The 19431-nt window shown below is 42.4% G+C and overlaps 1 protein-coding gene across 2 annotated transcripts in view; it reads left to right on the forward strand.

Annotated features, from left to right (window-relative positions):
• Nucleotides 1–19431, forward strand: part of CFAP61 (cilia and flagella associated protein 61) — a 460443-nt gene that overhangs the window by 282575 nt on the left and 158437 nt on the right. For both annotated transcript variants that reach the window (XM_077486014.1, XM_077486015.1), the window contains exon 21: nt 18360–18534. In XM_077486014.1, the coding sequence (XP_077342140.1) occupies nt 18360–18534 (175 nt within the window). The remainder of the gene's footprint in view (nt 1–18359; nt 18535–19431) is intronic.

Consider the following 19431-nt stretch of genomic DNA (forward strand, 5'->3'; position numbering starts at 1 on the left):
CTGGCAAATAGGCCCGGGGCCGGGAGGGTTCTAAGGAAGTGAGTAATTTGGAGAGCACTCCAAAATCCCAGTTGGAAAATGCCCAACTGGTCCATCAGCGCCGAGATCGTCGGCCACACCCCTGCAGTTATGTAGTGGGATGCTTCTGTGTAGCCTGAGCCTGACAGGCTCCGGAAGTTGGTATCACTGGATATGAAAGAACTGGATATAGGGGTGAAGTCTGTGATGATATGGGGGGTGGATATGAGCAGGACTGCACAAAGTTTGGCTGTGTTGCCTATTAGAGGATGGTTTTTCACTTCCCTTGGAAGGGAGGCAAAACATCAAGGGGCTCTACCAGTAATGAGTAACAGTCGATTGTGCCTGTTCAATGCAAACCCATATTTTAAGGTTTGTATGTCTGTTCCAATCAATCAGTCTACTCAAATGTACCGCTAGGTAGTACTTGCCTATGTCCGGTACTGCCAATCCCCCATATCGCTTAGGGAGCATTAGCTGGTTCCGTCGTAACCGTGGGTGTTTATGAGCCCAAATGAAATCAAAGAATATTGTTTGGGTCTGCTTGAGATAGGTAGATGGAATGTGGATTGGCAGGGCCTGTAGGAGATAGAGAAATTTGGGGAGGATGCCAATTTTAATAATATTGCAGCAGCCAAACCAAGAGTGTATACCGGCGTCCCATTTGTCTAGGAACTGCTTAACTTTCCGTAGTAATGGGGGGGGAGGTTTAGCTCAAAATTTTTTGTTATATTGGAGGGGACCAGTGTGCCTAAGTAAGTACATCAACGCTTTGTCAGTCCATTTAAATTTGAAATTGTTCCGAAGTTGTACTGTAGACCATTGTGGGAAGTTAACTCCCATTGCTTCCAACTTGGAGAAATTAATTTGGAGATTGGAGAGAGCTCCATATATCTCAAACTACTTCATCAAGTTGGGGAGTGAGATCAAAGAGTTTGCAAGGGAAAATAACATGTCATCAGCATAGACCGAAATTTTGTATTGAGTGTCTCATATTTTTGTTCTAGTGATGTCTGGGTTGAGTCGGACTGAGCAGAGGAATGGTTTCAGTGACAGGGTAAAAAGGAGGGGCGACAAAGGGCACCCCTGGCGTGTCCCGTTAATGATTTTAAATCTGTCTGATAGGACAACATTCGCTCAAACTCGAGCTGCTGGTCGGGAGTAAATCGTGGAAATACACTGCAACATTTTGGTACTGAAGCCAGCATAACTTAGGACTGCAAGCATAAAATTCCAGTTCACTGTCAAAGGCTTTCTCTGCATCAGTACTGAGGAATACACACTGTGTCCGTGATTTAGTGACTGCCTGGAGTAGGTTCAATACTTTTGTGGTGTTATCCTTAGCCTCTCGCATAGGAACAAAGCCCACTTGGTCTAAATGGATCAGGTTCAGTACAAAGTGTTGGATCCTGTTTGCCAGTATTTTTGTAAACATTTTAAGATCCAAATTTAGCAATGAGATTGGTCGGTAAGCTAATACAGTGTCAGCCATGAATGTTGCAGTCGCACCAAGTTCATTAAACAGCTTCACCATATGAATGAATGAATGAATGAATGAAATACTTATATAGCGCACAATGCGAACTGAATCGCCTCTAGGCGCTGAATATATATGGAGCAAGAGAGGGAAGTGGGGTCTTATAGTATTGGGCAGTAAGACCATCTGGGCCGGGTGCTTTACCCTGTTTAGTAGTACCCACCGCTCCCTGCAATTCCTCTACAGTAATGGGGTCTTCAAGGATGTCCCTGTCCGCGTCAGATAGTTGGGGCATGAGTGACGTTGATAGATAGAAATCTGTGTTCCGGGGGGGGGAGGTTTGGTCGTCTGATTATATAAGAAATTATAGAATTCCTGGAATTCCCTTACTATGTCATGTGGTTTCGTAACCTTAGGTCTATTGGGTGGTACTAGATGTAGGATATAGGTCGCTAGTCTCTGTTCTTGTAGGGTTCTAGCTAGTAATTTCCTGCATTTATCTACGGATTCATAAGAGAACTTCCTGCACACCTGTAGTGCTGCCTTAGTCTTAAATTGTAAGATATCTGCTATTTGTGTCCTCTTGACCAAAAGGTCTCTCTCCAAAGAGGGGGATTGTGTCTGTTTATGAAGGAGCTCTAGGGCGGCAAGGTCTGCAAGTAGGATCTTAAGTTGTTTGGTCCATTCCCACTTAATCCTGGCTCCATGTTTGATCAACACCCTGCGGATAACCGCTTTGTGTGCCTCCCAGACGATGCCGGGGTCAACGTCTGGAGTGTCATTGGTTTTGACATGCCTGCATTTAGCACTAGGTGATTATTTCTTGGAAATTTTTGGATAGTGAAGCGCTACCTAGGAGTGAATATTATATTCTTTTATGATTATGTTCGCAATGCTGTCAAAAATAATTTGGAAGAACCATTACCATTGTATGTCTTACTACTTAGTATTTAGCTGTGCCAGATGTAAATTCACAGTTTTCTCCAGAAACACTTCTACAAATTGAACCCCTTCAGTCCCATCCTAACACTCTGCCCTAGTTACTTCTGAGTATTTTGTAACTTGAAGATCCAAAACGAGCCTCCAGAATATCATAGATTTCAACTGTGCCTGTTCACAACTGAGCATAGTGGTGCTTGAAGGTTGTAGCCCAAAAAAGGCTTCAAGTGATTTTAGCCCTAATGGGGTTATGCCTTCAAAGGAGAGCACCTGAAAAATACGCTAACACATTTTGCATTTACCCCCTACTAACTAGCTTTTCATTGTCTAATAATAACTTTAAAAATGCATGAGACACCCGCAAAAAATTGTGCAAAAGCTCCTGTACAAATACTAGAAAATAAAGCCTGGAAAATGACCAAAGATGCTCAGCTCAAGTGTGAATGCAGTATAAGGGCTCATTTACATCTGCATTAGCCTTTTCTGGGATGGGGGCTGTGAAAACATGACTCAACTGCCTGTTTTTACTGCCCCCAGAAACCGCGAGTGTAAACTAGGCCTTAGGCTGGAAATACATCGCCCGAGATTCGGACCATCAACGGGCAGGCTAAATGTACCAGGTTAATCGATCAATCATCTTTGGTACAACCAGCCTGCCGGATTCACTTCTGATTATCGCAAGTGACTGCTATAGCCTCTAGCGATAATCACCATCTTCTTCCAGCGGGGGCGGCTTCCCCAGCCCAACACCCCGCCAGAAAAAGACAATGTCTCGGCAGGAGGGATTCCCCTATCAGCGCTGTCCGTGATGATAGGGGGAATTGTGCGTATTTCTTTTCTGCAACCCATAGCTGCAGGAAAGAAATTTGCACTGCCTATAGCCAGCCTTAAGCCTCGTACACACAATCACATTTTTTGATGGGAATTGTGTGATGGCAGACTGTTGTACGCTCCATCAGAGAGTTGTTGGCAAACTTTCCGTGGACGAATGTTGGATGGCAGGTTTATACATTTTCTGCGGACAACGGTATGTTGTCGGATTTTCCAAGCGTGTGTACACAAAAATCCAAAGTACAAACACGCATGCTCGGAAGCAAGGTCGAGCCTGAAGCGGTTGGTCTTGCAAAACTAGCGTTTGTAATGGAGAATTCACATGTGTGACGCGGCAAATTATTAAATCTCAAAATGCAGAGCACATTCTCTTCTTCTTTAATGGGATAATAATGGAGCTGCTTTGCTGGTGATACTGACAGAGTTCTGCCAAATGTATTTAACCAGTTGCCGACCGCCGCACGACGATGTACGTCGACAGAATGGCAAGGGCAGGCATATGGGCGTACATATACGTCCCTGCCTTCCCGCGGGTGGGGGGCCCGATCGGGCCCCCCCCCCAGGTGCCAGCGGCGGTCGGAATCCGTTCAGGAGCGATCCAGGATGAGGGGCGGCCATTCGTTCATGGCCACCCGCTCGCAATCGCTCCTGACGAATGGAAGTGCAGCGTGACATCACTTCGTCTCCTGTAATGTAAACACAGGCAGAGGAAGTGATGTAATCTCTCCTCCGTGTCGGTATTTTTCGTTCCGGCACCGAGGAGAGAGGATCGGTGAGTTGCACCAACACTACACAATACAGTAGAACATGCCAGGCACACTCTCACTCCCCCTTCACCCCCCGATCACCCCCCCAATCACCCCTGCACCCCCAGTCACAGTGACACCAATTGCATTTTTTTTTCTTTGCATTGGTGTCATTTGTGACTGTAATAACTGTTAGGGCAGTTAGGGTTAGCCCCCTTTAGTTCTAGGGTACCCCCTAACCCCCCCAATAAAGGTTTAACCCCGTGATCACCCCCCGTCGCCAGTGTCACTAAGGCTGGGTTCACATTGCAGCGGTTTATGAGAACGGATGTGATTCGCACCGCACTGCAGTGCAAATCACATCCGATCTCTGTGCGATTCGAGTTCAGCCATACAGATAGTATGGCTGAATTCGCATCGCACCCGGCGCACCCGCCGCAAACTCGCACGGGACCCTTTTTTTCGTCCGCAGCAGAATCGGATCGCATGGGTGTTCACACCATGCGATCCGATTCCTGTCCGAGTTTGCAGATCGCACTGCGATATGCGAACTGATCTGGGGGTGTCATTAACATTTCACTGACACTCCCAGCAGTTCGCATAGGGCAGTGTGATGCGGGAACCCGCCGCGGATTCGTGGCGTTCCCGCATCGCTCCAGTGTGAACCCAGCCTAATAAGCGATCATTTTTCTGATCGCTGTATTAGTGTCACAGGTGATGCTAGTTAGGCAGGTAGGTATTTAGGTTCGCCGCAGCTTTTTATAGCGCCAGGGACCCCCATATACTACCGCATAAAGCCCCCTGATTGCCCCCTAGTTAACCCTTTCACCAGTGATCACCATATAACTGTTACAGGTGACGCTGGTTGGTTAGTTATTTTTTTATAGTTTCAGGGCACCCGCCATTTATTACCTAATAAAGGTTTAATCCCCTGATCACCCGGCGGGTGATATAAGTTTGAGGGTCAGATAAGGTCTGCGTCGCCCCAGGCAGCGTCAGGTTAGTGCCAGTACCGCTAACACCCACGCACAAAGCATACACCTCCCTTAGTAATATAGTATCTGATCAGATCTATATTAGCGTCGCCAGTAGTTTAGGTTTCCCAAAACGCATTGTTAGCGGGATCAGCCCAGATACCTGCTAGCACCTGCGTATATCCCCTCCGCCAAGCCCAGCCCAGCCCACCCAAGTGCAGTATCGATCGATCACTGTCACTTACAAAACACAACACACATAACTGCAGCGTTCGCAGAGTCAGGCCTGATCTCTGCGATCGCTAACAGTTTTTTTTGTAGCGTTTTGATACAGTCGCTGACAGCCTAGGTGCTTTTTTACCTGTGAGTCTCACTAGTGTACCCCTAAATTTAGGAGTGTCTACTTTCCAAAATGGGGTCATTTGGGGGGGGGGTTTGTGCCATCTTGGCATTTTATGGCCTTCAAAACTGCGATAGGTAGTGAGGAGTAAAATCAAAAATTTACACCCTTAAGCCCCGTACACACGAGGGGACTTATGTCCGACAGACTTCCGAAGGAGTTCCGTCGGAGTTCTGCTGGAATTCCGACGGAGTTCTGACAGACTTTTCGGCTGAGTGGACTTGGCCACACACGATCACACTAAACTCCGACGGATTCGAACGTGATGACGTACGACTGGATTCGAATACGGAAGTTCATAGCCAGTAGCCAATAGCTGCCCTAGCGTCGGTTTTAGTCCGTCGGAATAGCATACACACGAGCGGAGTTTTCGAAGGCACCGGGTCCGGCGGAGTTCCGTCGGGAAAATTTGAAGCATGTTCCATATTCTAAAGTCCTTCGGACTTTGGCGAGTCAAAAGTCCGTTGCAGCCCACACACGATCGAATAGTCTGACGGACTCAGTCCGTCGGACTTTGGATGTTGAAAAGTCCACTCGTGTGTACGCGGCATTAGAAATCCTGAAGGCAGTGCTTGGTTTTCGGGGCCCCGTACGCGGCTAGGCTCCCAAAAAATCCCACACATGTGGTATCCCCGTACTCAGGAGAAGCAGCAGAATTTATTTTCGGGTGTCATTTCACATATGCCCATGGCATGTGTGAGCAATATATAATTTAGTGACAACTTTGTGAAAAAAAAAAAAAAAAGTTTGTAATATTCCCGCAACTTGTGGCAAAATATAAAATATTCCATGGACTCAACATGTCTCTCAGAAAATAGCTTGGGGTGTCTACTTTCTAAAATGGGGTCATTTGTGGGGGTTTTGTGCCATCTTGGCATTTTATGGCCTTCAAAACTGTAATAGGTAGTGAGGAGTGAAGTCAAAAATTTACGCCCTTAGAAAGCCTGAAGGCGGTGCTTGGTTTTCGGGGCCCCGTACGCGGCTAGGCTCCCAAAAAGTCCCACATATGTGGTATTCCCGTACTCAGGAGAAGCAGCAGAATTTATTTTGGGGTGTCATTTCACATATGCCCATAGCATGTGTGAGCAATATATCATTTAGTGACAACTTTGTGAAAAAATAAATAAAAGTTTGTAATTTTCCCGCAACTTGTGGCAAAATATAAAATATTCCATGGACTCAACATGCCTCTCAGCAAATAGCTTGGGGTATCTACTTTCTAAAATGGGGTCATTTGTGGGTGTTTTGTGCCATCTTGGCATTTTATGGCCTTCAAAACTGTGATAGGTAGTGAGGAGTGAAATTACAAATGTATGCCCTTAGAAATCCTGAAGGCGGTGCTTGGTTTTCGGGGCCCCGTACACGGCTAGGCTTCCAAAAAGTCGACCACATGTAGTATGCCCGTACTCAGGAGAAGCAGCAGAATGTATTTTGGGGTACAATTCCACATATAACCATGGCATGTGTAAGCAATATATCATTTAGTGACAACTTTGTTCAATCGCTTGAGGCAAAAAAATAAAATAAAATATTTAATGGGCTCAACATGCCTCTTATCAATTTCCTTAGGGTGTCTACTTTCCAAAATGGGGTCATTTGGGGGGGGTTTTGTACTGCCCTGCCATTTTAGCACCTCAAGAAATGAGATAGGCAGTCATAAACTAAAAGCTGCGTAAATTCCAGAAAACGTACCTTAGTTTGTAGATGTGACAACTTTTGCGCAAACCAATAAATATACAGTTATTGACTTTTTTTTTTACCAAAGACATGTGGCTGAATACATTTGGCCTAAATGTATGACTAAAATTGAGTTTATTGGATTTTTCTAATAACAAAAAGTAGAAAATATCATTTTTTTTCAAAATTTGCAGTCTTTTTACGTTTATATCGCAAAAAATAAAAATCGCAGAGTCAGTCAAATACCTTTAAAAGAAAGCTCTATTTGTGGGAAAAAAAAGGACGCAAATTTTGTTTGGGTACAACATTGCATGACCGCGCAATTACCAGTTAAAGCAGCGCAGTGCCAAATTGTAAAAAGACCTCTGGTCATTGACCAGCAAAATGGTCCGGTCTGAAAGTGGTTAAAAAGGCTTTTTTTTCTAGTGATATCAAGAATATTATTATTTACTTATTTATTTTTTTGGTCAAGTTACCCCAACACCATTATCCTGTAGTTTTTTATATCAAAGATACAACTATGTTGGTGTCCCCTGTTAATTTTACATTGTATTTTTTAAAATGTAACTGCCCACTCCCAAACTGTCATTTGAAGTAAAACATATAGCCAAGTATTATTCTCCACAAATGTTTTATTGTGCATTAAAAAAAGAAAACAGAAAATTAGACATGCTATCTGCCAATAGAACTGTAGTGCATAGTGCATTCTATGCATCCAAAATATAGAAAATATACCAAATAAAATCATTATTCAACCAAAAAAATAAAATAAAAGCCTCATGCATGTGTCCTGCATCTTAATATAGGGGGTTAACAATGTCAAGAGTTGGGGAAAGCAGGGGTCCATCGTCTGGAGATAATTTCCGAAAATCATCCAGGTTATTCTCCTGTAGCTTCCGCAGCAAAGGCATATGACATAATTGGTCATGATTAATAAAGCAATACATTTTTTGGTCCAAGAAAAGCTCCTCCTCCTGTTCCTAGACTAGACTTGGGTCAAAGCAATAACTCCCATGCCAATAATAAATAACATGTTATCTCCTCCGATTCCATAACATGGCTGGTTGATGAACGGCCCTTGAGAAACTAACTGAAAAGCGTGAAATGAAAAGCGTGAATCAACACTCACCAAACTTCTACTAACATGACATTAGCAGAAGGAGCCCAAAGGCGCCTGACAATTGAACTTCCTCTTTATCGTCTCGTAGTACGTCTAGTACATCACTACGTTTGTGTTTGTTGGCCAACAATTCCTTGCTGTTTGCATGCAAGACAAGTTCCTGTCCAATGTCCTTTGGACAAAAGTCTGAGGTTTTGTCTGCGGAAAATCTGATTGTGTGTACGAGGCTTTAGAGTATCTGTGCACAGTCAGGACACCTGCCTCTCCTAAACTGCCCAGAAAAACAGCTAGGAATGCTTAGTATTACTAATCCAGGTGAAGCATTGATAACATATTCCTTTAAAGAAAAACTCCATTTTTATGATAAATGAATATAATATTATCTTGATAGTCTGCAGCTGGACAACAAAGCTCCGCACAGCGCCTTGATGCGATTCAGTTCGCTTTGAGCACTATACAAATTATTCATTCATTCATTCATTCATGCAGCTAAAACTCCACAAAAAAACAAAATAAATTCTTCCTTGCAACCATGAAAACAGTGCTCTATATACAGAACTGTCCAGGCATGGCATCCCCTGCTCATTTGATTAGCTCACTGCTTTTTACGAATATCTATACAAACCTCTTTGTCAAATTACATATAGCCCCTAGAATATGAGTATTCATGTTGGTGAAATATTTTCAAAGACTCTCACATGCATTAAAGGATTCCAACATTGCATATTTTTTTGTTTTGTGACTAAAATTAGATCAGGTGATTGTCATAAAAAGACAAACTCTCACATCTAGTATTATGTTTAATTAGGGGCATAGGAAAGCCTTTGTCAGTATCTCAATAAAAAATGCAAATTGGAATCTGCAGCAAAAAAAATACTTGAAATGTATACAGTTCCACTTGAATGGAATTTAAATTTTTTCTCAACAAAACACAAGCATAATTACAAAACAAACTGAAGATATAAATGTTGAACTTAAAATGAAATGTGTACCTATGTAATTCATATTTATCTGTAATAAAAGGGATGGCTTGACAAGCTCTGATTTTTCAGGGCTTTCACTATAAACTGGAGTACACAATTAAACTGTATTATTCAGAATTTTAAATAAATCAATCCTCGTCCATTTTTTTTTTAAAATCAAGGTAGAAGTTTATTAAAGGTATAGAGCATTACAAATTTCTTTACATTGTACATCACGGGACACAGAGCCATAGTAATTACTATGTGGGTTATAGTCCACCTTCAGGTGCTGAACACAGGCACACCCTAAACAGGAAGTTGCCTCCCTATATAACCCCTCCCACTACTGGGAGTATCTCAGTTTTTTCGCCAGGTCTAAGGGTTGGTCACGACTGAAGATGTGCTGTATTGAGCTCCACTGGAGCAATCCTTGCTGGGGCTAGCTATGCAGCCGGATCCATTCAAATTGTCTTTCAGGTCGAATTGAATGGTACCTGAGCCTCGTATCCGAAGAAACAAGGTTTTGTCTGTAAACGCTTATCTTTTTAGAGAGCTGGACCCCAGGATCCAGTACTTCTGGTATTAAGGCCATAAAGTTTTACTGGCGGGGTGCTTTTTACAGGTCCAGGATTGTGGGTTCCCTGAGGGTCCCTGGTTCCTGAAGATTTGTTAACAGAACCCACCGTGAAGGGTGAAGATTGGGTCTGTTGGTTTTACCACAGAATACCCTGCGGCGGGAAAGGTAAGTGTCGTTTTTCTAAGGAATTTTTAAATTTTCTTATGAAATGTCATGCCTAAGTGTCACTACTGGGGGCTGTGTGGAGCATGTACCTTCTCATGCTTTGCTCAGAATCACGCCGTGTCACAGAAGCAGCAGAATTTTTTCCTCCGGCTAGCAGGCAGACCTCTGTTAAGTTTGGGGGGTTTTGCTTCCTCCAGACACCCCCACCTGAGCTGAACTCTTCACCTCTTCAAGAGGCTGAGTATAAGGGAGAACTAAAAATGATCGGCAATGCTGTTTTCTTTCACCACCCCTACACGGCGGCGGCTTCCAGGTCTCTTCCACGCCATCCCTCCTTCACTCACAAGCCAATACCATTGGATCGGAAGGCCCGTGCTTGAGTGTGAAAACTCTTTTTTTGAAAAAGAAAGGAGGGGGGAGAAGTGCAGGGGCGGGGCTTAGCATGGCATTGACGTCCTCCAACTTGGGAGTGTGTTTTAAAAAAAAGAAAAACTACATTTATGCTGGCTGTAAAATTGTCAGAGAGACATAAGAGCAAAGAAGAGCATGAAAGAGGTTTTGGTGATACAGGCATTTCCTATTTGACACATTAGAAGGGGGGGGGGTTGAAACACCCCCAAAAAAGAGCAAAAAGGGTCTCCCTCAAGCTCTGGAAAGCCTACTCATCTCTACAAATGGCATCCTCCCCTGAGAGGGGGTGGCTGGTCAGAGTGAGCATCAGGGCCATGAAATGTCTGCAACTGTTTTTAATACTGCAGCTCCTGTTTATTTTATGATAATTAAAAAAAAATTAGATTTTAATCGCATCCCAGTGTGCGTCAAAATGCGACAGGTGCTCTTCCATTACCCAGGACCCTCAAACTGAGGAACTAGGGGCAGGAGAAGAGGAATTCCCTTAGAGGACCGTGGTGAGGCTGATAACTCCTCTTCTGAGGTGTCAAATGTGGGAGAATCAGCTGTTCCAATCTTCAGATTGATGGTGCAATTTCTTGCTGAATGATCGCTCCACGTTTATGTACCCTTAACTGAGTGTTTGGGTTCGCTAAAGCCTCCTCAAGCTGTGCATGCCTTTTCCTGTTATTCATTGCTGGAAAAACTTTTTTGTATTTGAGAGGATCACCCAGATAAGCATTTTTTTCCCTCCTAAAAAGTTTTCACACTTTATCCTACAGTGGAGGAAATTCACTAAGTAGGGTATACCAGCAATTAACGCTGCTATATCCTTTGTGAATAAGTTTGACTTGTCCGGCAGACAATGCTCAAATGCTTAGGGATCCAACAGATAATAAGTTGGAATTCCTATTGAAAAAAAAAAATACTTTTTTTTCTCTGGCAGATTGAGTGTCTCGGCCTGCGCTGACGGTAATTGCTTAATCATTGAGAGACCAGTTTAAATAGGTGTTCAAGGTTATCCTGCTCAGCAGGCCCAGGAGGAAGCTTTAGGTTTGCAATAGTTGCTATGAGAGATTCTATCCTTCAGGCCTTGCGCCCTTTGCTAAGCGCCTTGTAAGAAGCTCCTGGCTAGTCTTCCTTTTTGCGGTGAAACAGCTATTTGGGGATGCTTTGGATAATACGTCCAAAGAAATTCTAGTGCAAAGCGCCCCTTTTGCCATTTAAGAAAAAGAGTAAATGTATTTTCTTTTTAAAGCTCCTTCTCCTGTGCCAGAGGCATCAGCCTCCAGGCAGTCACGGAGGATTCCAACGCCAGGTTTAGTGGGAATTCTTCTGCAGTTCTCAAGGATCTGTCAGGAAGAGTGTCGAGATGACTTCCTCAATAGCTCCAGGGTACAAACTGGAGTTCCAAGAGTTCCCGTCTCCTCATTTTCTCAGATCAAACGTTTATAAGGATCCAGAGAAAAAGAAAAAACTGATCATGAGGATCCCCATGTAAGAACAGAGTTTGGGGTTTGATTTAAACCTCTTTTTTTCAGTTCCAAATCTGAATGGACATTCTGGATCTCAAAAATCTAAATTCAATTCTTAAATATAACCACTCTTTTTTCGTATGTCGAGCCAAATCAGTTATCTCCATCCTACAAGAAGGAGAACTTCTGGCATCAATCGACATCAAAGATGCATACCTCCATATGCCTATTTCCTCGCTCACTAGTAATGTCTGGAAAATCTTAATTTTCAGCGTGTAGCTCTGCTTTCCGGTCCAGCTACTGCACCTTGAGTGTTTACAAAGGTTCTGGCCCCTCTTCTAGCCAGATTAAGGGCCAAAGGTATAACAATTATTGTTTACCTAGTTGATCTGTTCTTGATAGACCAGTCAGTAGCCCGCTTAGACCAAAATATGGTCACCACATTCAACTACCTGGAATATCTAGGTCGGATTCTCAACTTAGGAGAAATCTTCTTTAAAACCATGAAGAAGGCTCAAAATACTTGGGTCTGCTCATAGGTACATCCAGAAAAGTGTACTACAAGCCCCAGGCAAAGATCAGCCTTTTAAAGGAACTGGTTTAGGTGGTCGACGCAAGATTAATTTCTTCTATTCAACTTTGCATGAGGTTGTTGGGAAAGATGGTGGCTTCATTCAAGGCCGTCCTTATTCCCTCAGTTTAATTTAAGACTGCTGCAAAACAGTATCCTATCAGCTCGAAACAAAGGGTTCAAGCTGTACATTCCCAATATGTCTGACTCCAAAGTCTACGGTCACATCACCCTGATCTCATCTGATCTTGGAGGCTAAGCAGGGGTCGGGCCTGGTTAGTACCCGGATGAGAGGGCATTTGGAAATACCAGGTGCTGTAGGCTGGGTGCCCCGGAGCCTCAGTTTATGGTTAATATCCAAAAATCTACTAAGGGGAAAATCCTTCCTTCAGTTACCTGGAAAGTGGTAACAACATATGCCAACCTTTTTTGTTTAGGTTGGGGAACAGTCCTGGAAGAGGCAACTGTTCAAGAGAAGTGGCCCAGATCAGAAATGGCCTTGGCCATTAACATTTTAGAAATTCAGGCAGAGTTCTTGGTTCTGAGGGCCTGAACGTTCAGTTTATGGTATTTATAAGAAATACATATGGGTGGGACTTTATATGAGCTGTGACCATCCGGTACACAGGTCTCCAGATGGTGGAATAGTGTTATTGGGGTGTGTGAAAAAAAGGGGGGGGGAGCTAAATAGCAGACATATGAAGAGGAAGGAAAAAGTAAGTATACAAATAAATTTAGGCAAGTAGTCCCTAGTAACCATGATTCCACTATGGGTTTGATCTATTTAAATCATCAATTAATTGTATTGGTTATTAGTGTATACACACTTTGGCATGCATTATTGGTTCATTACTTATTATGTGTAATAATGCTACTGTACTATGAATTTTATTGTGTTATGTTATTATCATACCTTTGAATTCTATTACATATTGACTTATCATTAATTTATCTACTGTACTACCTCCCTCTGTGTTGCCAATAAATTAATATTTGCATTTTATTGATTGATTTAATTGACCCTAAGTGTCTTGTTTCATATAAAGTCCTGCTGTCGCCCCCTCTTTTCCCCCCTTTTTTTGTCAAATTATCAGGGATGGAGACCTGTGTACCGGATGGTCACGGCTCATATAAAGTCCCACCTGTATGTATTTCTTATAAATTTATTAGAGATGGAAACAACACACTTTTCTATTAAATTTACCCCTTGGTTACCTGTGGGCATGATATCCAGTTTAGCCAGCATAGGTACATGCTTTATTGGTTGTAATCCTGTGCTTTTTTATGAGACCACCTATCCTTTCCATGGGAGGGGGGTTATCCCATCTACTTCCGGTAGTTGCGATGCACACCGTGGCCACCCCCCACCCTCCTAGCCGTTCGGTCGTGGGGGAGGTGGCTTGCCTTCACTGTACGTCAACGCCACACCCACGCGCCTTACGTTCGGTGTCATTTGTGATGCCGTACGTTGACGTGTTCGTTTTTCAATGACGTTCAGCGCGAGGGATGTCGGCGCTCCTACATATGAGCGCAATTCGCTTGGATGTGGGTGCTCTTTCCCTCTGAGCTGCACACATTTTGCATGACGTTGGTTACATCCTTGCCCGTGCTGCAGGCTCTCTTCACCACTGATCCTCTTTGGAGTGTGTCTTTCGCTTAAAATTGTTTCTATACACCTCTCACCTCCACACTACACACTTCCTTGCATTACAAGTCTCAGGTAACTATGACCTCTGTTTTGGGTCTTCACTTTATTCATATGGTGGATTGTCTCTTTTGTTTTAAATTTCTCTCACTCCTCGCACATTTTTCTTCACTTTGGGGTATTTGCTCTTGCCTAAATTGATTTGTATACTTACCTTTTTCCTCTTCTTCATATTTCTGCTATTTAGCTCCCCCTTTTTTTCCTCTCACCCCAATAACTCTATTCCACCATCTGTTTCTTTACCAGTTCACTGGGTTCACCCCCCATTACTCTAGTTTTGCTAGAGCGAACCCCATCCACTTTTGGGATAATTTCCACTCTTTGGCCTGCTTGCTGGTCCTTGGATGTTACCTTAGCTCCCGGGGGGATGCCAATTTCCCCTCCCAGTGCCTCCGAATTATATCATCATTACTAATTGTTACACATATTATTTGCTATCCATAGGCAAAAGTTGTTAGGGCCATTGTTTATGTCCCCTATTTGCTTTTATAATCAATTACCATTGATTATTAATGTATTATTTATCACAGGTACCCGCAATGTTTAGCTGCTCCTGATGAGTAGAAACAATCCACGAAATGCATCAAGCTTTTTACCATTGGATGCTATGCCCCAGTAACCACGATTCCACTATGGGTTTGATCTATTTAAATCATCAATTTATTTTATTGGTTATTAGTGTATACACACTTTGGGATGTGTTATTGGTTGATTACTTATTATGTGTAATAATGCTACTGTACTATGAATTTTATTGTGTTATGTTATTATCATACCTTTTAATTCTGTCTATTACATCTTGACTTATCATTAATTTATCTACTGTACTACCTCCCTCTGTGTTGCCAATAAATTAATATTTTAATTTTATTGATTGATTTTATTGACCCTAAGTGTTTTGTTTTATATAAAGTCCCGCTGTCGCCCCCTCTTTGGCGTACAAGAAGTTGTATGGCCCAGAGAAAGGTGAATCATATCCTATCTTGGGCAGAAAACAATGTACTTTCCCTATCGCCAGTCTTCTTGAGTCACCTGCAGTTGTTCCCAGGAGAATGGTTCCTTCACCCCGATATCTTCCTGTCAATATGTCAAAAGTAGGGGATCCCAGACATAGATCTGTTTGCGTCCAGGTTCAACAAAGAAATCAACAGCTTTGTTTAAAGAACAAAGGATCCGCTAGCCTGCGGAACAGATGCCTTGCTATTCCCGAGGAATCGGTTCTCACTGATTTATACATTGCCTCCTTTTCTGCTTGTGTCCATGACTTCTTCGCAGGATCAAGCAGGTAGGGAAGTCATTGATTCTTGTGGCCCCCAGCAGGGCCCAGGTAATCTTGGTATGCAGAGACCGTAAAGATGGCAGTAGGGGACCCATGGACCCTACCATCACGGCCAGACCTTCTCTCACAATGTCCGGTGTTCCATCCTACTTTACAAACGCTAAATTTAACAGTCTGGCTATTGAGACCCACACTCTAAAGAAGCGTGGGCTGTCAGGTTCAGTAGTTCCTACCTTGGTTAATGCAAGGGAGCCGGCCTCCATAATTATATAATTATATATTAGGGAGTCTGGGAAACATATGTCTCCTGGTGTAAAACCAGGAGTTGCACCCCAGAAAATAGGTCAAAGGTAGAATCCTTGACTTTCTGTAGATGGGGTGAGAAATAAGGCTGGCCTTGAGTGCTTTCTAAGGACAGGTCTCGGCCTTATCAGTATTATTCGGTTCGCACCAGAACATACCGGACAGGCAAAAAATTCAGCATAACACATGAACACAGTTAAAGTCTATGGGACACAAACACGAATAATCAAAAGTGTTCATTTTAAAGGCTTATATGCAGGTTATTGTCATAAAAAGTGTTTCGGGACCCGGGACCTGCCCCAGGGGACATGTATCAATGCAAACAAAAGTTTTAAAAATGTCATTTTTTTCGGTAGTAGTGATTTTAATAAGGCGTAAAGTGAAACAATAAAAGTGAAATATTCCTTTACATTTCATACCTGAGGGGTGTCTATAGTATGCCTGTAAAGCGGCACATTTTTCCTGTGTTTAGAACAGTCCCTGCACAAAATCACATTTCTAAAGGGAAAAAGTCATTTAAAAGTACTTGTAGCTATAATGAATTGTTGGTCCCGGCAATACAGATAAAAGTCATTGAAAAAAAATGTCGCCCCCCAGTCCTTCAGGTCTGGTATGGATATTAAGGGGAACCCTGCGCCATTTTTTTTTAAATGGCGTAGGAGTCCCCCTCAAAATCCATACCAGACCCTTATCCGAGCACGCAACCTGACAGGCTGCAGGAAAAGAGGGGGGATGAGAGAGCACCCCCTTTTTGAACCGTACCAGGCCACATGCCCTCAACATGGGGAAGGTGCTTTGGGTTAGCCCCCCACAGCACCTTGTCCCTATGTTGATGGGGACAATAGCCTCATCCCCACAACCCTTGCCCGGTGGTTGTGGGGGTCTGCCAGCGGGGGGCTTATCGGAATCTGGAAGCCCCCTTTAACAAATTGACCCCCAGATCCTGGCCTCCCCCCATGTGTGAAATGGTAACGGGGTAATGTACCCCTACCATTTCACAAAAAAAGTGTTAAAATGTTAAAGACAAGACACAGATTGGGGCAAGTTCTTTAAAAATAAAAATGTCCCACGAAGTCCATTCATCATCTTCTCTCACTCTGCCGATGGACCGAAAAAACGAAACAAAAACAAAGCCACGTCCGACCCGCTTCCATGGGAGGCACCCGCCGTATAACTAGTCTTGGCTTTGGCAGTTCTTATATAACTGAGGGCAGGGTCACACAGTGACCCCACCCCCCTCTGATGCACGGGGACTTCCCCATGGCTTTCCTGGGGCGTCAGAGGGGGCGGGCCATCCGTTTACATAATGCTCTGGCCGAACTGTTCGCCTATCCCTAACGACCACTTGCTTTGCATTCTTTGGTTTGTGACTTTATTCAGGAGTAATACAGCTTAATCTACGGTTAGGTAACCCCTGAACCCTTGGTACTTGAATTTAGTTTTGTAGGCATTACAAAACCAGCTTTTTTTTGAGCCAATACGACACATTCCCTTGGTCCTTTTTTGACAAGGAAACTATTTTTTCTGGTAACCATATCTGCTGCAAGAAGGGTATCAGAAATGGGTGCTCTTTCTTGTAAAGAGTATAATTTTATTGTTCACAAGAATAAGGTAGTATTGCGTCCTCATCCTAACTTTTTACCAAAGGTAATATCAGGTTTTTATCTAAACCAGGATTTTGTTATACCTTCATTTTTCCAGAACCCTGTTCTATGGAAGAAAAGTCACTACATTCTCTTGATATGGTGAGAGCAATCAAAGTCTACTTAAAGGCAACTGCTCAGATTCGGAAAACGGATGTTTAGTTCTTGTTGCCTGAAGGTCCTAAAAGAGGAGTGAATTAGAGGATAGGGAATACATATTTTATTTGCACTGTAATTCTGTTCAGTCATTTAAAACAAAAACACACCACTTCCAAATTTCAAGAACATTGGACCTTGGGTAACTTTTTGAGTCTGAGGTCTCCTCATATTTGTAACTTGAAAGGATTTAGATATAGATTAAGCTTTGAAAAAGCAAACATAAAGTCAGCGCAGCAACACAAAGTTTAAAGCACTTCAGGTCTGACAATTGCTGACATCTTAACTGCTTTATCTCACATTGCAGGTAAACTGTACCACATAAAGCTTCATATTTGTACATGTCTCTAAACGTTGAACTCCAGTTAACTACAAAAAAGTACATGTAGCTCTCTCCACCATGCCCTTTTATATTAAGGATCTAAATCCCATTTCATATAGAGGGATGCAATAGGGAGGAATACTTGTTTTATTCCTTGATCAATCTGGTACTCAGGCAGACAGTGTTCTGCTTCTCTCCAGTCCCAGAATATGGATGGGTCTTCAACATCATCATGTACAATGCAGAAACAGTGACGACTCCTAGTCCTGTACTGATCGTCATGATGTCAATAAGGAGGTGGCCACATGACTCAAGATGCATAGTGGTTTTGTTGGATCCATTTTCAATACTGCGACCAGTGTGGAGGAAGCCTACAGGATCAAGGAAAAAGATAAGTAATTCCCTGTATTAAATTCCTCCTAGACTAAGCAAGCATTTGATCCTTATGGGGCTGCCTTGTTTGATAGTGTGAGCATATTTTTTTCCCAACATACACTGTTCATAATGCTAGCTGGCAGGTTGGCAACTGAGGACCTTTCTACTCAAGTCAAGTTCTTTTTATTGTATATAAATTTTATTGTGGAAAAAATGTATTACAGCTCAGAATTTTGTACTGTCCTCTTTTCTAGATACCTTGTCCCAGTGGAGCAGATATAAACAAGCTATTGACAAACCACGAAGCGCCTGCCTGCGCCAAACAAAAGTACACAGGCAAAATTCCATCAAACCTCTTTACTCTGCAAGATGAGGAGGACTGTTTTAAGGCAATAAATTGGTTGAAAGACAATGTACTCAAGCAAGATGGTAAGAAAAACACTCCAGTATCTCATTTTTGTTTGCAAAACTCTGCATTTCCGATGAATACCATTCTTCCTCTCTTTCTCAGCATATAATTAGTGTCTAATTAACCACTGCAAAATGTTGTATTTGCCATGTCTTGTTTTCTTACTTCATTGAAAGCATGTTGATTTTTTCTTTTTTTTAGGGGGGGCTGGGATAATAATCAGCATATGTACCAGAAGAAAAAAAAAGCCCAGATGTAGTTTAATTATATATAATTACTATAAAACAAGAATTGAAAGTTCTGAAAGCAATGTATGGCTAAAATCATTAGCTAACTAATTAAAGAATAAGTTAATTAACAAGTACGCTTTGCAATTATGTGAAAAAATATGTATCATTATGAACTCTAAAAAGCTGTGCAGAGCGAAAGGATACGTAATTTAAAAATAATTTCCAAAGTATTTAAAATCATTTTTATAATGTCTTTTTTGGCTGGGAGTCATTTACACTAATAAAGGGACAAATAGTAAATGTGAGTCATTTAGGATTCATTGTTTATCTAAATTGCCCTTGAAGCTACTCTGGCTTGCGCAATCACCTGCTTCCTTATAATTCGCATCCTTTTAGGGCAACTGAATTTTTAAATAACTGTTCTATTTAAAGGGAAATGAGGAAGATAGAACTATGGGAACTGCCATTGCTGATTTGCTTTTAAAAGGGCAGACTGTATAGTTCTATTTCTTGTACGCTTAGGGGCTTATTTATGAAGTAGTCACCAAACGTGCAGGTGCATGTGCTTTAAATGACAGTAATTGGTTCACCGCTAGTGAATGTTTCATGAAAGTCACATTCACTACTTTATAATTATGTCCCTTGGAGTATATCTGAAGGCAAACTTTAGTTTTAGATAAAAATGGT

The sequence above is a fragment of the Lithobates pipiens genome, unplaced genomic scaffold (genome assembly GCF_037356315.1).
Source record: "Lithobates pipiens isolate NorthernLeopardFrog02 unplaced genomic scaffold, aLitPip1_a1.2 Scaffold_18, whole genome shotgun sequence".
NCBI lineage: Eukaryota > Metazoa > Chordata > Amphibia > Anura > Ranidae > Lithobates > Lithobates pipiens.